Source organism: Pocillopora verrucosa, chromosome 4, assembly GCF_036669915.1.
Source record: "Pocillopora verrucosa isolate sample1 chromosome 4, ASM3666991v2, whole genome shotgun sequence".
Lineage (NCBI taxonomy): Eukaryota > Metazoa > Cnidaria > Anthozoa > Scleractinia > Pocilloporidae > Pocillopora > Pocillopora verrucosa.
The window spans coordinates 12124554-12141832 of record NC_089315.1 but is presented as its reverse complement, the minus strand read 5'-3'; the positions used below and the strand labels follow the sequence as shown (position 1 = coordinate 12141832).

Here is a 17279-nt window from a genome sequence, read left to right as displayed (position 1 = left end):
GGTGATTTAGCGAGGCACGGATAGGTAGTGAATTGTCTGCCCATCCAATGTAAAAGGAAAAGCGATGAAGTGTAATCTTTCAGTGGCCTTAGGATATCTATCACATTTAAAACCGAAGTTATCTCAAGTCGCCCAGAAGTTTATCAGATATAAGCAACATAACCTACATTCAGGAGAGCGTTGCCCTCAAAGCGTTTGATCAATGATGTAAGGATAATCGGTAGGACCCCGTCATGCGGCGTCAATTCACCTTTTGGGCTTTAGATTTCACGTGTAGTATCACGTAACTTTTGATGTAGACAAACCCCGAAAGTTCGGACATTGAGTCGAGCTCGCAGCACATGTGTCCAAAATTCGGCTTTGGAAATTTTTCTTAAATAACTTCCCACTTTCAAGAAGCATCTCTACGCTAGAAATTGACATCTTTCTTTTGTTATTTATTTGATCTTTTTATCAGACCTCGTGCTATAGTTTCTCCTCCTGTATTTTTCATGGATATTCTTGTTATTGGAAACCTGAAATCGAATACAACCGAGGAGAGGTTTGTTATTGTTGATTAATTACTTCAGTAAATTGTTAATTTTGTCGTACCACATATGCCCATAAGTGACAACACTTACCTGATGAACTAAGGGCAACAGATCCAGGCTGCAAGAAAAATAGATCATGTATCTTTTATGTATGCGCTCGGCAAACCAAATTGAGTTTGCCAAACCGGCTGCTGTGAAAAGGGCAAAGAGAAAGGTGAAGACAGACACCTTTTCAGCGATTTGGGATCATTTACAATTGAAATATCATAGATGCAGATATTCGAATCATTGTTGGAAGCAGTTCATTGCTAAGTTTAGAATTTATTATAAAACTAAATTGATACTGTTTCTTCTTTACAAGGAACGCGGGAAAGCTATAGCATCATCTGTTGAGAAATATCTGAAACAGACGATGACCACTCAGCACGGAGGACTTTAAAGGAGTCACTTGTTGATGAAAGAGATGACGAAAATCCAAAGTGGATTGCGTAAATCCATTTACATGAACTGTAAGCCGTTTTGATGATGTGTAAGATTTTTGGGTTTTTTTGCAAGAAAATTTAAGACCAGCCCACAATTTGCGGGCAAAAAACGGGATTTATTTTAGTTAGTTTAACGTAATTTTTAGGGTTATCTAACTAACTCGAATTTTGTGTTAAGAATGACCGAATTCTTTTTCTGGTCTATGTTTGCTAATGAATATGCCTGTCATAACCGCTTTGGCTGCTGTTTTCCCCATATTCACCCGCATTAAGATCAATTGCTATATCTGTGTTGTCGTGCAGCGGTAATGTATGTATTTTCTTTGTATCTTTGGCTTCTGAATAGTAGTAGTTACTGAGCTTGATCAAAGTGACGTTCTCCTGATTTGGTTTCCTTTGTCCCCAGTCCTCCGCCTCTCTAGAGCAGGTTTTCTGTGTTTATCCCTATAGCTTGCTTCACTCCCCCCCTCCTTCTTTCAGTCCGAACTAACAATGTTCAAGAAGGTCAATAGCCAGAGCAAGAGTTCACGTTTATGTGGCAAGATTTGTTTGGGCTTGGTTAATGTTAACGTAGTCTTAATATGTGTTTACATAAAACACACTGATCGAGTAGTCACATAGCTCGCCGATCCGAGACCTCGCTTCTTTTGAAGCAGATGAGTTTTACTTAGTTTCCTTGGGTTTTGGTGTGAAAAATCATCTTTTCTTTTTCTTTGTTATTGTTACTTTCTTGGTTCTTAGAGTTTTTTTTTTCTTTTGTCTTCGTTCCTCCTTCCAGTTGTAGGTACCCATACCTCCCCTTCCCTCTTAAAAAATCAATTGAGGACCCTCTGCGCTATGGGGCTCACTTAAATAATTATCTTATCAATTATTTTAATGGAGTCTTAATTGTGTAAGATAAACTTGATTTGATTTGTTTTTAATTTTCAACTTTGTATATTTACCTTTTTACAACTGTGTTTATCCCTATAGCTTACCCATTGTATCATTGTATTCTATATTTTTGACACTCAGTTGTGTATTAAACTATACCCAAAGTGTTCTTGAACATGGGGTGAAATCACTAAAGACTCTCGAATACGTTGTCCCTACTACAATCTTTGAAAGTGAGAACTGACAGATACTTCATTCCGAGCACGATGTGTGTTGATGTTAATCTAGCAGATTAATAATGATTTTTAAATTGGCAGAGGGGTAGTAAATAGCTACACAAACGTGTGAAGTATAACTCATTAACTATTGGGAGACCAGTCCCAGAAAATCTCAGTAAATAGTTATCTTGAAAGAATAATTTTTATTATTCAGGTGTAATTTATTAAGTCTGAGTTATTTGTTATACTCTATCTTCATTGATATTCTATTCCCTTCTCTGTAATCGTGAATTTAAGATGAACGTGAAAGAGTGAAGGCCTCTAATCCTTGCTCCATAGATTCTGGTTGACATTATATGAAACGAAACAATTGGAAAGCTGTGAAAATTATGTGTCCATCATCTCATTAAGTTTGGCAAGTTCCTTCGTCTGACGATCAACCAATCGTTTAAGTAACTTAATGTTTTCCTCAATGAACTAGGATCTCTCTTTTTTTCCCGCTTTCCCACTTTTGTCATCCGTTGTCTCATCTCCACTTAGGTTGTCTTCCTCACATTTTTCAAAGTAGCGGCCCCTTAACTGATACTTTATCACCAATTTCTTCATCGTTTCTTTTCGTCTCTAGGATGAAATAATAAGATTAAAGACATTATTCATCATCATTTCCCCTAACTCTAAGTATAATGATACTATATCGATTTAATTTAAAAGCATTTGTTGTTTTCGCATGCTAAAAGGCTTGCTGGATTAATTATCTTGTTGTTACATGAAAAAAATGTCAGAGTTTCACTTCTTTAAGCTTACATGTACCTCTTTCCTGGCGGTAATCTCGTCTCTCTGAAAACAAAAGAGTAATATTGAACGACTTAGAAACAATAGGTGATCAGAATAGTTAATATCCTCTTAGTGATCTACAAAAGATTAAACTTCTTCTCCTCCTTACCCTATTAACATGACAACTACAGCATAACGCTGGTGATCACCAATTTCTTGAGCCGCGTGCGTTATTAGCTACAGTCCCCAATCAATTGCAGAAAGTAAAGCCACAACTCTAAACACGGAGGATAACATCCAACTTATATTTATATCCGTATCAAAAAGAGGCAGAAGTGAGTGGCCATTTTCGGCATTGTATTACTTAATAAATATGACAGAATGCTTGATAGAACCACTAACTCTGCACCTAAAAATATCTGCAATCTTTTTATTTCTACACAAGACATACATCAGTATAATACCCGATCAGCATCTTCTGGTAACTACTATATTAACTATTCTAGGCTTAATCATCATAAAAACTCTTTTTCTATCGTCGGGGCTAAAATTTGGAAAAGTATTCCCGAAAGCTATCGAAGTCTGCCGAAGCACATATTCAAAAAGAAAATTCAAGCATTACTATTTGCAACTCTAGGAAGTCTGGATAGTTATGCTGACACTAGCACTCTTATTTCTGAAATAAAAAAGGCATCTTAATTATAATTCAAACATAATATATTAATTTACTTTTTATCACCTTTTCCCTCTTTTGTCAAATAATGTATGCAAAATCGAGTAATTCGCATAATTCGTGTTTTTGTAATTCGTGTTGTATGTCCTTAACACCGCCTGCCTAGATTAGCTCGCTATTTGCAGGAGGTGATTATTGTACAAATATTTTCCTGCAAACTTAATAAACTTGAACTTATTCGACAGCTGTATTTCTTGAAAAAACTTTTAAGTGACGTGAAGTGAGACGGAAATAAAGGCGGAACAAATGATTTTATCGGAAACTACTAACTCATGAGGCCAATCAGAAGTTTTACCGTGAACTTATAAAAAGGGACAAAGACAACAATATCATCCCCCTTGCATGCGTTCCCTCTCAGATTCCAACGACCACGCTCTGGGCTTGAATTCATTTCTCTCTCCCCCCCCCCCCCTCCTCTATTTTCCTTTGTGCATTCCTCTCAGTCTGCAAATTTCGAATTTCAGTTTCCTTCAATAATCACTAACGGCAGCCAGACACACATGGCCTAATGATTTATCCAAGCCTTTGTTTATAATTTGTCAATGTGCGTTATAAAAAAACAAAGAAACATACGAAGAAACAAGAAAAATCAAACAGGGAAAAGCTTTCTGTTAAGTTTCGTTTTTTAAAGGTCATATTTAATAATTAAGGTGAACCGCAGTATTCGTTTGTCAAGTGTTTGGTTTTCGTGGCGATCATCAATATTCAACGAGCGCCTCTTCTAATTTTCGGAATACAAGAGAAGCTTAAATACTTTGATTTGAAATGGACAACTTTGCTCGAGTTCCGATGTGGCTCTGGATTCTACCCCTGAAAGCAATCTTGTTAATTTTGAGGACGACGACTTGTACGACCCTGTGTTCATTTTTGTAACAGAAAGAGAGCATAACTTTCAAAAGAGCGAAAATATCGCATTTACACTTCACCTTGAGAGAAAGAAAAAAAATTTATCTGAACTCAAACAGGTATTTTTTGGTTCATGTCTCTCTTGTCTGAATACTTCTAAGCAAAAATAAATACATCGGTGCCACGCTTACTGTTTTCTCTTACGCAGCCATTGTTTGGTCTCGTCACACGACGCCATCTATTCCCCGTTGGGGAGAGAGCGCGTTGCGTGACGACACCAAATAACGGTTGCTATGCTTGTCCAAAAGGGACAATGTATCAAGACTATCAAGATATACATATACTTAATTCAAGTTTCATGTATCAGTTTCAAGATTTAAACATCAAGTTTCATAGAACAATGTCAAAATTAGTATACACATGTGAAGATAGATTTGCACAAGTCTGCAACAAGATCAAAAAACGCATATCAAGATTTAGTGCACGTATCAAGATTCGCATACGAATACACCAAGTTTAATAAATACTAGGCAAATTCGAACATACACACCAAATTCGCATACCTACATCAAGATTCATTTTTACATGACGACATTCCCATGTAAAAATTCCTCAAATATATGTAGATCAAGATTCGCACATACATCGAGATTATGACTGGATTGTACGAATGACCTAGTAATATATGAGCGGACCGCTGCATGTAAACACTGCTGAATGTTTTGTCGCGTCGTATCATCGTCGATGTTTGTCAGGAACTTTGTGTTCCTTTGTGTGCAGCTATTTGCAGTGGAATGACAGTTACTACAAGAGATGGTAAGTTCATGATTACAATGAGTGATAAAAAAATTAACAAATAAAGAGAGTGAACAACATCAGTTAAAGGTTAGAACAAAACAGATTTCACTTCATCAGTGTGTCCACGTAGAAACAATGAAAGTGATGTTGTGTCAACCCTTGAGCCTCTTTTATCTTGATTTCTCTGTTTAATTATTATTCTTCACTCAAGATTTGTTTAATTTATTACTAATACTAATTTCCTTCCTTATATCAAGTCATTCTTTATCCTCCACAGTCATTGAATGTGTCATACTAGTACACTTTTTTAAACAGCAGCATTGGCCTGGTTAATGAATTGCTTACATTTAGTATTTTTATGACAATATCATAGTTATATTGTATTTGATGACACAATATTGGGCATATTTAGTATAAAAGCTGATTGTCCCTGTCAAATGCCTTTGCTAGTGTTTGTATATAATTATGTTAGTTAGTCATAGTCACCCTTTAAATATGTAAGTCAATCCTTAAATAGAAGCCTTAGATGATTTTTATATGTAAAATGCAATATATAATAATTAGCAATTTTGTAGTAATGATAGATTTTTAACTAGTTTGTAATTAGTTTGTAGTTAGTTTGTTGCATAGAAGAGCCACCTCTCCGATGGATATGCTAATAAACCATTTTTATTATTATTTTATTATTATTATTTACATAATTATAGTTGTAAATAATATGTAATATTTAGTTATATAGACTTCTATAGAATTGTTACAACAATAAATACTTTACATTAAGAGGCATGTCATTTGTAAGTCTCATTTGGACATCTTTTAATGTGCTGTGTTGTTTACGAGTTAAAGATCACATTGAAAGACAAATATTCTTGGAGGTGAAGTCAAGTGACATTTGCAAAATAAACCTTTCAAAGATTTTGTCTTGTATGGCCATTGCCTAGTAATTCAAATGTTAGAATTGAAATGCGTCTTGGAAAAACTGGGATCACTTTTGAAAAATACTGGTATTGTAACATGGAAATTACAGTTTATTGGAGTGAAATACCATTGTCATTTGTCAGAATAACAGGTTTCCATCATCACTGGCGAATGCCATTGGTCACCTAATCAATTTGAGGAATGATAATTTTATATTTGTTATATTTTTATATATACGTATCTTGATATATTGTCCCTTTTGGACAAGCATAGGTTGCGAAAGGTACCACGCTTACTGCAGTTCCTCTAACAGAGAGAAAGTCAAACTGAAACTCTGTTGTGTCTCCAGTAGACATTGACCAAAGATATATATTGCGATCTCCAATGAGTGAAGATACCTTGAACAAAAGAGAAGGCTAATATTTCAAACAAGTCTCCCTGATTGGTTGTTGCCTATCTGGACTTTGCCATCTGTGTGTGAAATACGTGATAAATGCAGGTTGCCTACAAGGAATTAACATGCGATGGGGTTAAGTCCAAGGTAGCTAAAAGCGAATTCTATTCGTAGAAAAAGTCAAAACGGGAGATAATTGTGTGGAAAATTCACTATCAGTAGCATTCAGTTTCAGGTGGATATTTTTCAGCAAGGTTAGACAATAGGGTTAGAATACGTGATAAAATGCAGGTTGTTTACAAGGAAATGTTAATGTTCATGTAGTGCAATGATTGGGTATTTCCTTATTGCACTTTGAACGTTGTTCTCATAGTACATGATGGAATATAGACAAACATTATGTCTAAACCTAATGTTTTTTATGTCGGGGCATGTTTATATGATAACCCGTTGGGAGGTTTGTACCAGGTACGAACAGTAACCAACCAGTAGTAAGGGCGGAGTTTGCTATGTTAAAACCAGGAGAAATTCCTTAATTCGCCCTTCTATCCCTCGCCATTCGAACGTCAAGTGCTCAAGAAATCTTTTCTCTCTCTTCAATAACACAGTCCAAAGTTTCAGGCAAGTTGAAAATTTCTGTATTCTCTATCTTGCTATTATTTTGTTGGTGTCCAATTTAATTGAATATTTCAAACCTCGCATTTAACATATCCCGAGCATGGCACCAACACGTGTACTTATCCTCGGTCACTCCTTTATCCATCGTTTGTTTAGTTTTCTTGTTGCTCATTTCGGTCGCGATTTCCTTGAGAATTTTAACTTGGGCGACGACCTTATTTTCAAATGGCACGGGATAGGGGGAAGGACAGTTGCAAAAACTAGGCAACTTGACCTCGGAGTCGTAAGATCATTTGCTCCCGATCTTGGCATTTTGCAGCTTGGCACGAATTCTAGCATTTTCTTCACGTTGGGACATCTTTTTCGGGCAGAGCTCACGTAAAGAGACGTTTTTCTTCGAAACATGCATCGATATAAAAGCTATTTGCCGTGTGCGTTGTGAGTAAACGTGTTAACTTAAAAATGATAAGTTGAATGCAAACCTTCCACATCCCGATAAATCTGAGGCGCATGAAGCTCTTATTACTGTTGATTTTTGTCACTGGTTGTGAAAAGAGCCTTGTCTACCATGGTTTTGTTAAATTATTCGAAAAACTTCCGACTGCCGGTCATTTGATGGCCGCCCATCGCACGCAAAAAGTGTCAACATCCATGGCTCCGTATTCTGAGATTTGTAAATCAGTTCGGGATTGCTAAAGGCAAATCACAAGCACACATACGGCAAATTCGTTCCCCGATGGTTCTTCTACCGACTTGCCTTTCTAATTCATTACACAGATTTCCAGTTTATTGTGCGTCTCGAAATTTGAGATGGTTTAGTTCTCGTGATTCCTTCCGCGCGTTGCGACGACAACGACAGGAGCCAACCCTCCCCAATTTTGGGATCTTCGAAAATTCATTAAAGAAAGTAACTGAAAGAGATGCAAAATTAACTTTTTCGACTTGGTTATCAGTTAGAGCTCTTTTCGGCCCCGTAAGTTTCCAAACTATTTTGAATGGTGCATTTTCTTTAAAGCAACAGCTTTTGACATGCCAAGTAACAGTATTAATGCGCAAATGACCCGAAACAAACCCAGTTATCAATGAAAATACGATGTTGTCACCATAATACCCTTATAGCATCGATGCAGCAATCAGCAGTGTTGTCATTAATTCTGGGAATTTAAGGAACCGACTAGTTCTGTTGTCTGAAACAATTCACTTGGTATTCTAGTTGTCTCGCCATGGCGCAAGACGTTTCTACCGAAAATGTGCATTTACAGCAGGAAGGAGGTGCTGAAGACGTTTACAGTCCTCTGCGAGATATTTTGGAGAGAGAAGACGAGAACAATCTGGCAAACCAATTATTCCGTGCCCTCGGGGAAAACGATGCTTTCCCCAGATGCTGGAAACTTCTGGAAGAAAACCATCATGCGATCAGGTTGGAATACGAAAACTTCCAAAATAACTGCAAGGAAGCTAGTAAGAAAGAGCAGCAGAGGGAAGAGAGATTTCATTGTTCTTCAAAGTGTTCGGAAGAGCCTAAAGAGGAGCAGCAAAGCTCCGAACCGCAAGGATCACAAAAAGAGTGCATTAACGGTGAAACGAAACTTAACTGGATCAAAGTTCTTTCTAACCCTCTGTTCCTTGGTTTAGAATGGCTATGGAGAACAAAATCTAACTGTCCGTGTACATTTTGCGAGAAAGATAGGAAATTGGTTGGAAAAGAAAAGAAAAAAAAGGAGGATGTCATAGCAAGTTCGCTGCGTGATGCATATCTCCTGGATGAAACGTCATCTCTCAAGCACTACAATAGCCGAGATGTTTACCGAGAATCGGCGGAAGCTTACGAAACGTTTGCTGCTGGCATATTGGAGAAAGCCTCCCAGAAAGAACTTCACGAGATCATGGATATAAAAGGAGAGGGTTGTCTACTGCAAAATGACTCTCATCAACAAAGGAATTTTATTGAAAGTCTGAGCCTTCTCAAGAGTGCAGTCAATAAGAGAAGAAAGAAGGTATGTGCGCTTTAGTGATATTTTGTGGTTAAGAAAGCGCTTTACTGGTACTAAATACTAATGATAAAGACTGACGGAATAAATATGCAGTGGTTTTTCTATCCACACATCTAATATTCTTTCTGGCGTCGGTTGAAACACTTGTTTTTCACCAGCTGGAATTTTTTTACATTTGTATTGAGAAACCCTCGAAAGTTCCTGCGTAACATGACTAGCTTTGCTCAAGAAAAGAAATCTCACCGGTGAAGCGGAAAATGATCTATAAGCTCGTCAAAGTAAGGCGAGAGGACTCGATTAGCAAGTAAAATAGAGGTGTCTGGTTTCGAACGTAAAATTAATTCAAGTTGATAGTTTAAACGTAAACAAGCGCAAGGATCCGCGCGGCTTGCGCCTTAGCGAGTGCTACGCGAATGTAGGACTCTTCCGAACAACTTTCTCTTTGGAAATAACTACGCAGTCATAGCATGAATGGCAACTTTCACAACTGTAGAATGATTCAGCGACAAGAGCGGCTTAGCGAAGCCAAAACGTGCCATGACGTTTGAGGATAACCTGTTTACACTGTGTGACGTGACTATCAGGTGACAGTTGTTGTTCCTGGCGTGTTCTATCCGTGACCGACAGATTTATTGGTTTGTGACACAAAGAGCCATTATCTGTTCTGCCACGACAATATCATTGTTAAATTCTGCCAGCTAACCGATATTTTACTCTGATCAGACCTTTGACTCTGAGTTAGCATGAAGGCCGGTGAATGTTGTGCATTAATTCTTACCAAAAGAATACCCTTCCATTCAATCTTGTTTCTAGAGCCTCGATTCTACTGCAAAGAACCGCAATAAAATGATTCTTTTGATAAGAATTTTGGTTCTTAACGAGAGAAAATGCTATTAGTGGAATTAAGAGTGCTCGGCAAGGACTTTGTTTTCGAGAGAGATTTCGAATGCATCATGTTCTGCATGGAGATACAAGAGTATCATTTAACGCTTGAAACAATTGGGTACTGAGATTTTTCGATAATACATTTCTGGCGTCTATAACATAACTAAGGAGCTCTTTTAGTAGAATTATCATTTTTAATAAATCCCAAACATCAGGTAAGTGCGGGAACTTAGTCCCGCGAAATTTCTGCGCGAAGGTACGAGTGTATTCTGCGGTATCTGCGAAATAGGGTTATCGTTCTTTCTTTAAGGTAAGGACTTAACCGTGTATTGTTTCGTGAGAAAGAAATTCTACTTGCGGGCCTGACCAATTTGACGCTACTGTAATTTAAGGTTGTATGCCTGATGATCTCTGTCTTGAGCTACATGATGACGCGCGATAAATCTCGCTGCTTGGTAACGTGAGCCGAAATTGATAATGCCTAAACCATTTTATCAGCAAAGTAAGGTTTACCTTTGCTTCTGTGCCTTCGAAGCAAGAAAAAGAATTTTTTTGTGGTAATTTGATGGCGGTCGCTTAAAATCACACGGTGTATCATTCAACCGTTGGAACCTAACATGAGCAAGATGAACTAATTATGGAAAGAATCCTGACATCACAGCTTATATATTCCTTCCCTGTAACATGACGGGCTCTTGGTAGGTTAGTGTGATTAACTGATTGTACTGCATTATTTCGCAGTCTCAAAGGCACAATCCTAAATATGCTCTTGTTCTTTTGTTATTGCTTACCCACTCTCTTGGGTACTTAGTCCTTAATAACCTGTCTCATCTTAGTATACCTATATTTTTTCTTCCGGTTTAGTTACCCGGTTCATCTGGTTCTGTCTCTCTTAAGTGGTCAGTCCTATTTGGACTGTTGTCATCTGAAGGCAGAACATTTCCTTTGTTTTTCCACTTGGTTCTGTCTCTCTAGAGTGGTGAGTTTCATTTGGGCTGTTGTTATCTGAAGGTACAACCTTTGGTTTTTTTCCTCCTAGCTCTGTCTCTGTTGAGTAGTCAGTCCTATTTGGGCTGTGGTCATCTGAAGGCAGAACATATCCTTTTTTTCCACCTGGCTCTGTCTCTCTTGAGTAGTCAGTCCTATTCGGGCTGTTGTTATCTGAAGGCAGAACCTTTTTTTCTGCTAGCTCTGTCTCTTGGGTAGTCAGTCCTATTTGGACTGTTATTATCTGAAGGCAGAACCTTCACTTTTTTTCACCAGGCGCTGCTTCTCTTGGGTAGTCAGTCCTATTTGGGCTGTTGTTATCTGAAGGCAGAACCTTTCTTTTTACTTTCACCAGGCTCTGTCTCTCTCGGATAATTGGTCCTATTTGGGCTGTTGTTATCTAAGGGCAAAACCTTTCCTTTTTTTCACTTGGTACTGTATCAATTGGGTAGTCAGTCCTATTTGGGCTGTTTTTATCTGAAGGCAGAACCTTTGTCTTTTTTTTTTCCACCCAGCTCTGTTTCTCTTGGGTAGTCAGGTCTATTTGGACTGTTGTTATCTGAAAGTAGAGCCTTTCCTTTTTTTTTCTCCTGGCTCTGCCTCCCTCGGGTAGTCAGTCCTATTTGGGCTGTTTTTATCTGAAGGCAGAACCTTCCTGTATTTTCTCTCCTGTTTCTGTCTCTCTTGTGTAGTCAGTCCTATTTGGGCTGTTGTTATCTGAAAGCAGAACATTCCTTTTTTTCTTCTGGCTCTGTCTCTCTTTGGCAGTCAGTCCTAATTGGGCTGTTGTTATCTGAAAGCAGAACTTTCCCTTTTTTTCTCCTGGCTCTGTCCTTTGGTAGTCAGTCCTATTTGGACTGTTTTTATCTAAAGGCAGAACCTTTCCTTTTTTTTTCTCCTGGCTCTGTCTCTTTTGGGTAGTCAGTCCTATTTAGGCCATTGTTATCTGAAAGCAGAACTTTCCCTTTTTTTCTCCTGGTTCTGTCTTTTGGGTAGTTAGTCCTATTTGGACTGTTTTTATCTGAAGGCAGAACCTTTCCTTTTTTTTATCCTGGCTATGTCTCTCTTGGGTTGTCAGTCCTATTTGGGCTGTTGTTATCTGATGGTAGAACCTATCCCTTTTTTATCAGCTTTTGTCTCTCTTGGGGAGATGGTTCATTCTAGACTGTGCGTTTTGTCTAATGACAAACTAATTTTGAGTATGAATCTCGACATAATGAAATTTACTTGTCTTGATTGTACATTTTTTTTCCTTTACAGATTTAATTTAATATTAACCATGAAAAACCGTGATGCCACGTTTCTATAATAAAAAATTAGTTCTCCTGTTGCGACAACCAACCAACTCGAACTGAATCAACACCATATAGTAAGTGCACGTTCCGTTGAAAGACTTTCTTGACTTTTTTTCCGTCGATGTTGTTTTTTTCTTGGCGGTGTCTGCCCTCAAATCTCGTGGATGTTTCATTTAAAGAATAAATTACCTATGAGTTAAATATACCTCTTCTCGTAACGTATTCCATTGCATTTACATTTCCAACTGTACTCTCAACTATGATAACATCCCTTGCTTAAAAATCAACTTGAGATACCAGATGTAAAATCGATCATAGATTGTTAAAGAGTTTTGTGAGTAGAGAGCTTTTTCTTCTAGTTTTCGTTTGTTTTCTCGCAGCCTAATACATGTAGTTAGCTGTGTTCGCAGTGGAGCGTTAGGAAACCCCGGCGGGAAAAGACTTCTAAGATTTTACTCCTTTAATGATCGCTTTAAAATACATTACTTCCTTAGTATTTGCCAATTATTTGCTGCTGGCGAAGGGTGCAAAAAACCTCCCTTATATATTTCTCTACAGGCAAATATTATCGGGGAAAAAGACAAAGCTTGAGTTTTGCTGCGCTATGTGATCCATGAGTGTTCTCATCGTGGTTAGAGTTTGCTGTTTTTTAAGGTGTTGTCTTCCAGAGTGGACATGCCGTCACCACATTTTTGTTAGCGTTTAAAAGTCGAAAAATACATGGTTTTGGTGAAAAACTTCATCCTTTTCAAATCTTAACAACTGTCGAGTTTTATGTACCAATAGAATAGGTCAGCAAATTTTACGTCGGCGTCGATCCCTTATTATCCTTTACAAAAAGGAAATTTCGATCATTGAGTTAAACCGTAAAATTTCTTTGGCTTACGTGAGTTGTTAGCTCCACGCTAGGGTTTAACCTTGAAAAATGCAAGGGCACGTGTACCTATCTGGAAAACATTCGTATTATGACAAGAAAGGTCAGCTGCAAGGTTTTGGGTTACTCTCGCCATGCAATTTAGACGCCGAAAAGTGCTAAAAAAATAATTACCGAAAATTCATCCGTAATACCTCGGTCGTAGTGTGGGCGCGAACTCATAAATGTTTTTGGTGGGCAAAGCTCGTCGTGAAGCACGATATAGTTTTGAAACTGAAATGTTTCACGGTCCCACGGGTTGCTTAGCTTCTCTACACTTTAATAAATGATTCAGTTGAGCAATTGGTATCGTTATTTAGACCATCAATGAGAGAAAAGACTCGAATTAGAGTTTGCATGTACTCCAGGATTACGAAAGTCACTCTCAAAAAAAGTAACTAAGTTTGCATTACAACGGAATTAAATGGCGGTGTTGTCTAGCTCCGCAGGAAAGTGTATATTGATTTCTGCACGCGGCCATTTCTTACAAATATCAGAAATGACCCCTTATCACTTTGTCAACAATTTCCAAATTATGAACACCCAAAACTGACTTGTGAGATGGAGATTGATCTCTTTAATCTCTTCTTTCCCTATTGGGAACAAGTTGAGTTTTTCTGTCTCAAGGCTGAACGCGTATCCATCATGCATCAGGTCCCGAATGTTTAAAAAGCGGTTAGCGTTTATCCAGGATTAAACTTTTAACTTGTTATTAGTTGCCCTTGAAATAAAGTTTGCATTAGGGCCTAAGTTTGTGGGGTTTTACCTTAGTGTGACCCAAAAGTGAAGGGAAAAAATCCAATTAACATTGTCTGCAAAGCTACAAAAACTAAACTACAAATTGTTGGCTAACCCTCGGTTAGCTTAATCGTACTAAGAACAATCCGGCCCGGGTTAATAAACTTTTCTCCTTACATAGAGAATTTTCTCTAAGAAATCTCCCACCGATAGAAAAAAATTAATCTCTCTTAATGCTCTGAGAAGTAAAAGCCCAATAAGCATCATTCTTGTTCTGTTAAACTAATACGTCTATCTGTATGTGTACTTGTAGTTTGTTTCAAGTCCAAGATGTCAAGCTATCCTCGATGAGGTTATCTTTTACGAGATGCGGGATTGGCAGGACAAGAGCATGGCAAAGAAATTTTTTCGATGCCTTTGCCAGTTTTTCGTCGTCTTACTTGTTACTCCTTTGTTTTACGTTTTCATTCGACCACCCATGAAGATATGGCGCAGTCTGAGTGATATCGAATGCCTTGCGTACGTAGAGAAGTTATATGAGTATCCCTACAATAAGTTTGCAAACCACACCATGTTTTACATTGTATTCCTGTGCCTGCTTTTCGCCTCAACTTTCGGCTTTGAACACGAGTACAGAACAAGCACAACAGGGCTTTCATCCATTGGTAAGTTGTGTAGATTGATTCTTTACCACTTTGAGTGTATTAGCTAAGTGCAACGGCTGATTCTGCTGATACCGTTTAATTTCGTAATGCATAATCCTGAATTAGCTGGCTAAACTAACGGGAGAAGGGGGGGAGGGGTGGAGTAGAGGTGGGGCACTTACCTTCAACTACTCTTTGGGTTAAAAATGTTGTCTATTTCTTTATTTCGTGATGCATAATCCTGAATTGGGTGGTTAAACTAACGCGAGGGGGTGGAGTAGAGGGGGGGGGGGTACTTACTTTCAACCACTCTTTGGGTTAAAAATGTCTTTATCAGTAGTAACCTCAAACTGCAAGGTTCTGAAAAGGTAAACTAGTGCGACATTAAAGGAATTTAATCAACATCTCGTTAGCGTGAAGCATTCACAGTATTAAATATTTCAAAAAATAATGAAACATCGTCTCCAATTCATTTCGGCAGAGTCATTTGCAATTCTGATTTGTCCAAAGATTACGCTGTCCTTGTTTATTTCATCGGTTTCCTTCTACAAGAAATTTGGGAAGTTTGTCAACAAGGATTCTGCATCTATATCTCGAAATGGTGGAATGTGGTGGACGCAATGACACTTTTCACACTCCTGGCAGCTTATACAGTATGGCTCGTCACATGGCTAAGCGTTTATAAAGAATGGCAACCGAGGAAGAATGCCTTCATTGTGGCAGATGTCTTGTATGCAAGCGCCACAGTGTTAGCGTTCTTTCACCTGGCTCACGCATTTCAAGTCAGCTCAACTCTTGGCCCTTTGCAGCTTTCATTGTACAGAATGCTGAAAGATGTGGCCAAGTTTCTTTTCATTTTTCTGATGCTTTTCATTGCATTTGCAACCGGCCTCATAAAAATTTATTCATACTATGTGGTCTCTCAAGTGAAACTTCGTGAAGAGGGCGAGAGCAAATTCCAGGACTTCCATCCATATGCTGAGTAGGTGGATACTATTGCGATATTTATATAAGAGAGTGGGCGCCCATAAGCAAACATACAATATTTCATCTATAATTTTATAGAAAAATATTGCTAAAAGAAATTTAAAGTGCTTTAATTGATTTGATGAGTGGACGGACGAAGAAAGACTTATGCCCATGTAATCGGACAGATAGACAAACATCACAGCCCAGTTGTTTAAAGGTCGGATAACGCTATCCAACGGATAAATTACTATCCAGTGGATAAGTAATAGCAAAATGTATAGCGTCAACTACCGTATAGAGTTTTATCCAGTGCATAGCGTTATCCCATCTTCAAACAATCGAGGCCAGACGTATAGTTCACATGACATCAGCTGACCAGTGAAAAAGATATCTCATGTTTTCATCATTCGAAACTTTTCAGGCACGAGATCACTTTTATTGGCTTGGTCTGGTTACTGGTTGGCTACGTGGAAGAAGACAAAATAAGGGTTGATGATCCTGCCTTTTACCTTACACAACTGTTTGGTCGCTTGGGTTTCCTCATCTACCTGGTTTGTACCGTTATCGTTGCTTTGAACATGCTGATCGCCATGATGAATAACTCCTGCGACAGAGTTATGGTAGGTCTCAAATTGTGGTTTGTGACAGATTTTGACTTGATATAATAGTTCCGAGAATGATGTTTGCTAGTTGGCTTTTTACTCAGTGACATAAACCACGTTGATTAGCACACTATCATCATGATTGATCCGTAGGATGACGACTCATATGAATTCGAGGGAATTCAGTCAACCTTCGCAGAAATCACTAAATTCCTCTTATTACTGAGTATACATACCTAGTCAGTCGATCACGGATAAGCTTAAACTCTTTCCAAACCTTGGGGGAAATTTATGTCAGGTCTTAACAAGTTTACTACAGAAGCATTGCATGTCTCTTGAGTGACAACTCACGTTGGTGCTAAAATATGTTTTGTTTCATTTTGCTGCTTACTTTGACGGAAACAGCGAGAGGAGAGAAAAGGAACTATTGAGGTACGCAAAATGAAAAAAACAATTTCGATTTAAACCTTACTCGTTGTTTCGTTACGTCATCTCGGGTGCCCAGTACGCTGGCTGATTCCTATTGCAAGAAGCCTGGTGATGAGGAGTTTTGAAAGTGGGCTGGCATTTGCCTCCTTTGTTTGCGTTTTAAGCATTCAAGATCATGGTGGTAATCTTAAGATAGGTTGTCTAGATCTGCATAACTCATTAACTGGCAGATTTCCTAATTCTTTACTTTTAGAGTAGAAGTGAATGTTGAAGAAGGCAATCCACAACAGGTAGAGCAAAATGTAGAGCAAGGAAGTAAAGATCAGGTAGGATTAAGATCCCATTTCTTACTTTCACCTCACAATTCACGATTGCGCTCCGCGGTCAATAGTTTACCAAATATGGCAAAGGAAAAAGTCACCAACACATTGAGATCCTCATTAGAAAAAGGGGAAAATAAGAGATAAATCACAAAACTCTTGTTTTCATTTTAGGCAAACGATTTAATGTAAAAATAAGGAAGCTGTTTTGAACCTTCTCGGTTACAGCACCAATTAATATTTTTAAGTTTTTTTCCTCTTTACTTTTTCATCAGACTTCAGGCGATAGTATCGCCTGCTGTATTTGTCATGGATGTTT

At 38.1% G+C, this 17279-nt stretch overlaps 1 protein-coding gene and 1 pseudogene across 1 annotated transcript; both read left to right on the top strand.

Moving 5' to 3' along the window:
• The window catches only part of LOC131796057 (short transient receptor potential channel 4-like), a 50920-nt pseudogene that overhangs the window by 31999 nt on the left and 1642 nt on the right, over positions 1 to 17279 (top strand).
• LOC131796016 (short transient receptor potential channel 4-like) lies at positions 8325 to 16407 on the top strand. The gene is made up of 4 exons (XM_066166153.1): positions 8325 to 9181; positions 14310 to 14661; positions 15151 to 15622; positions 16031 to 16407. The coding sequence occupies exons 1-4, from the start codon at positions 8408 to 8410 to the stop codon at positions 16272 to 16274; spliced, it is 1842 nt and encodes a 613-aa protein (XP_066022250.1). The 5' UTR covers positions 8325 to 8407; the 3' UTR covers positions 16275 to 16407.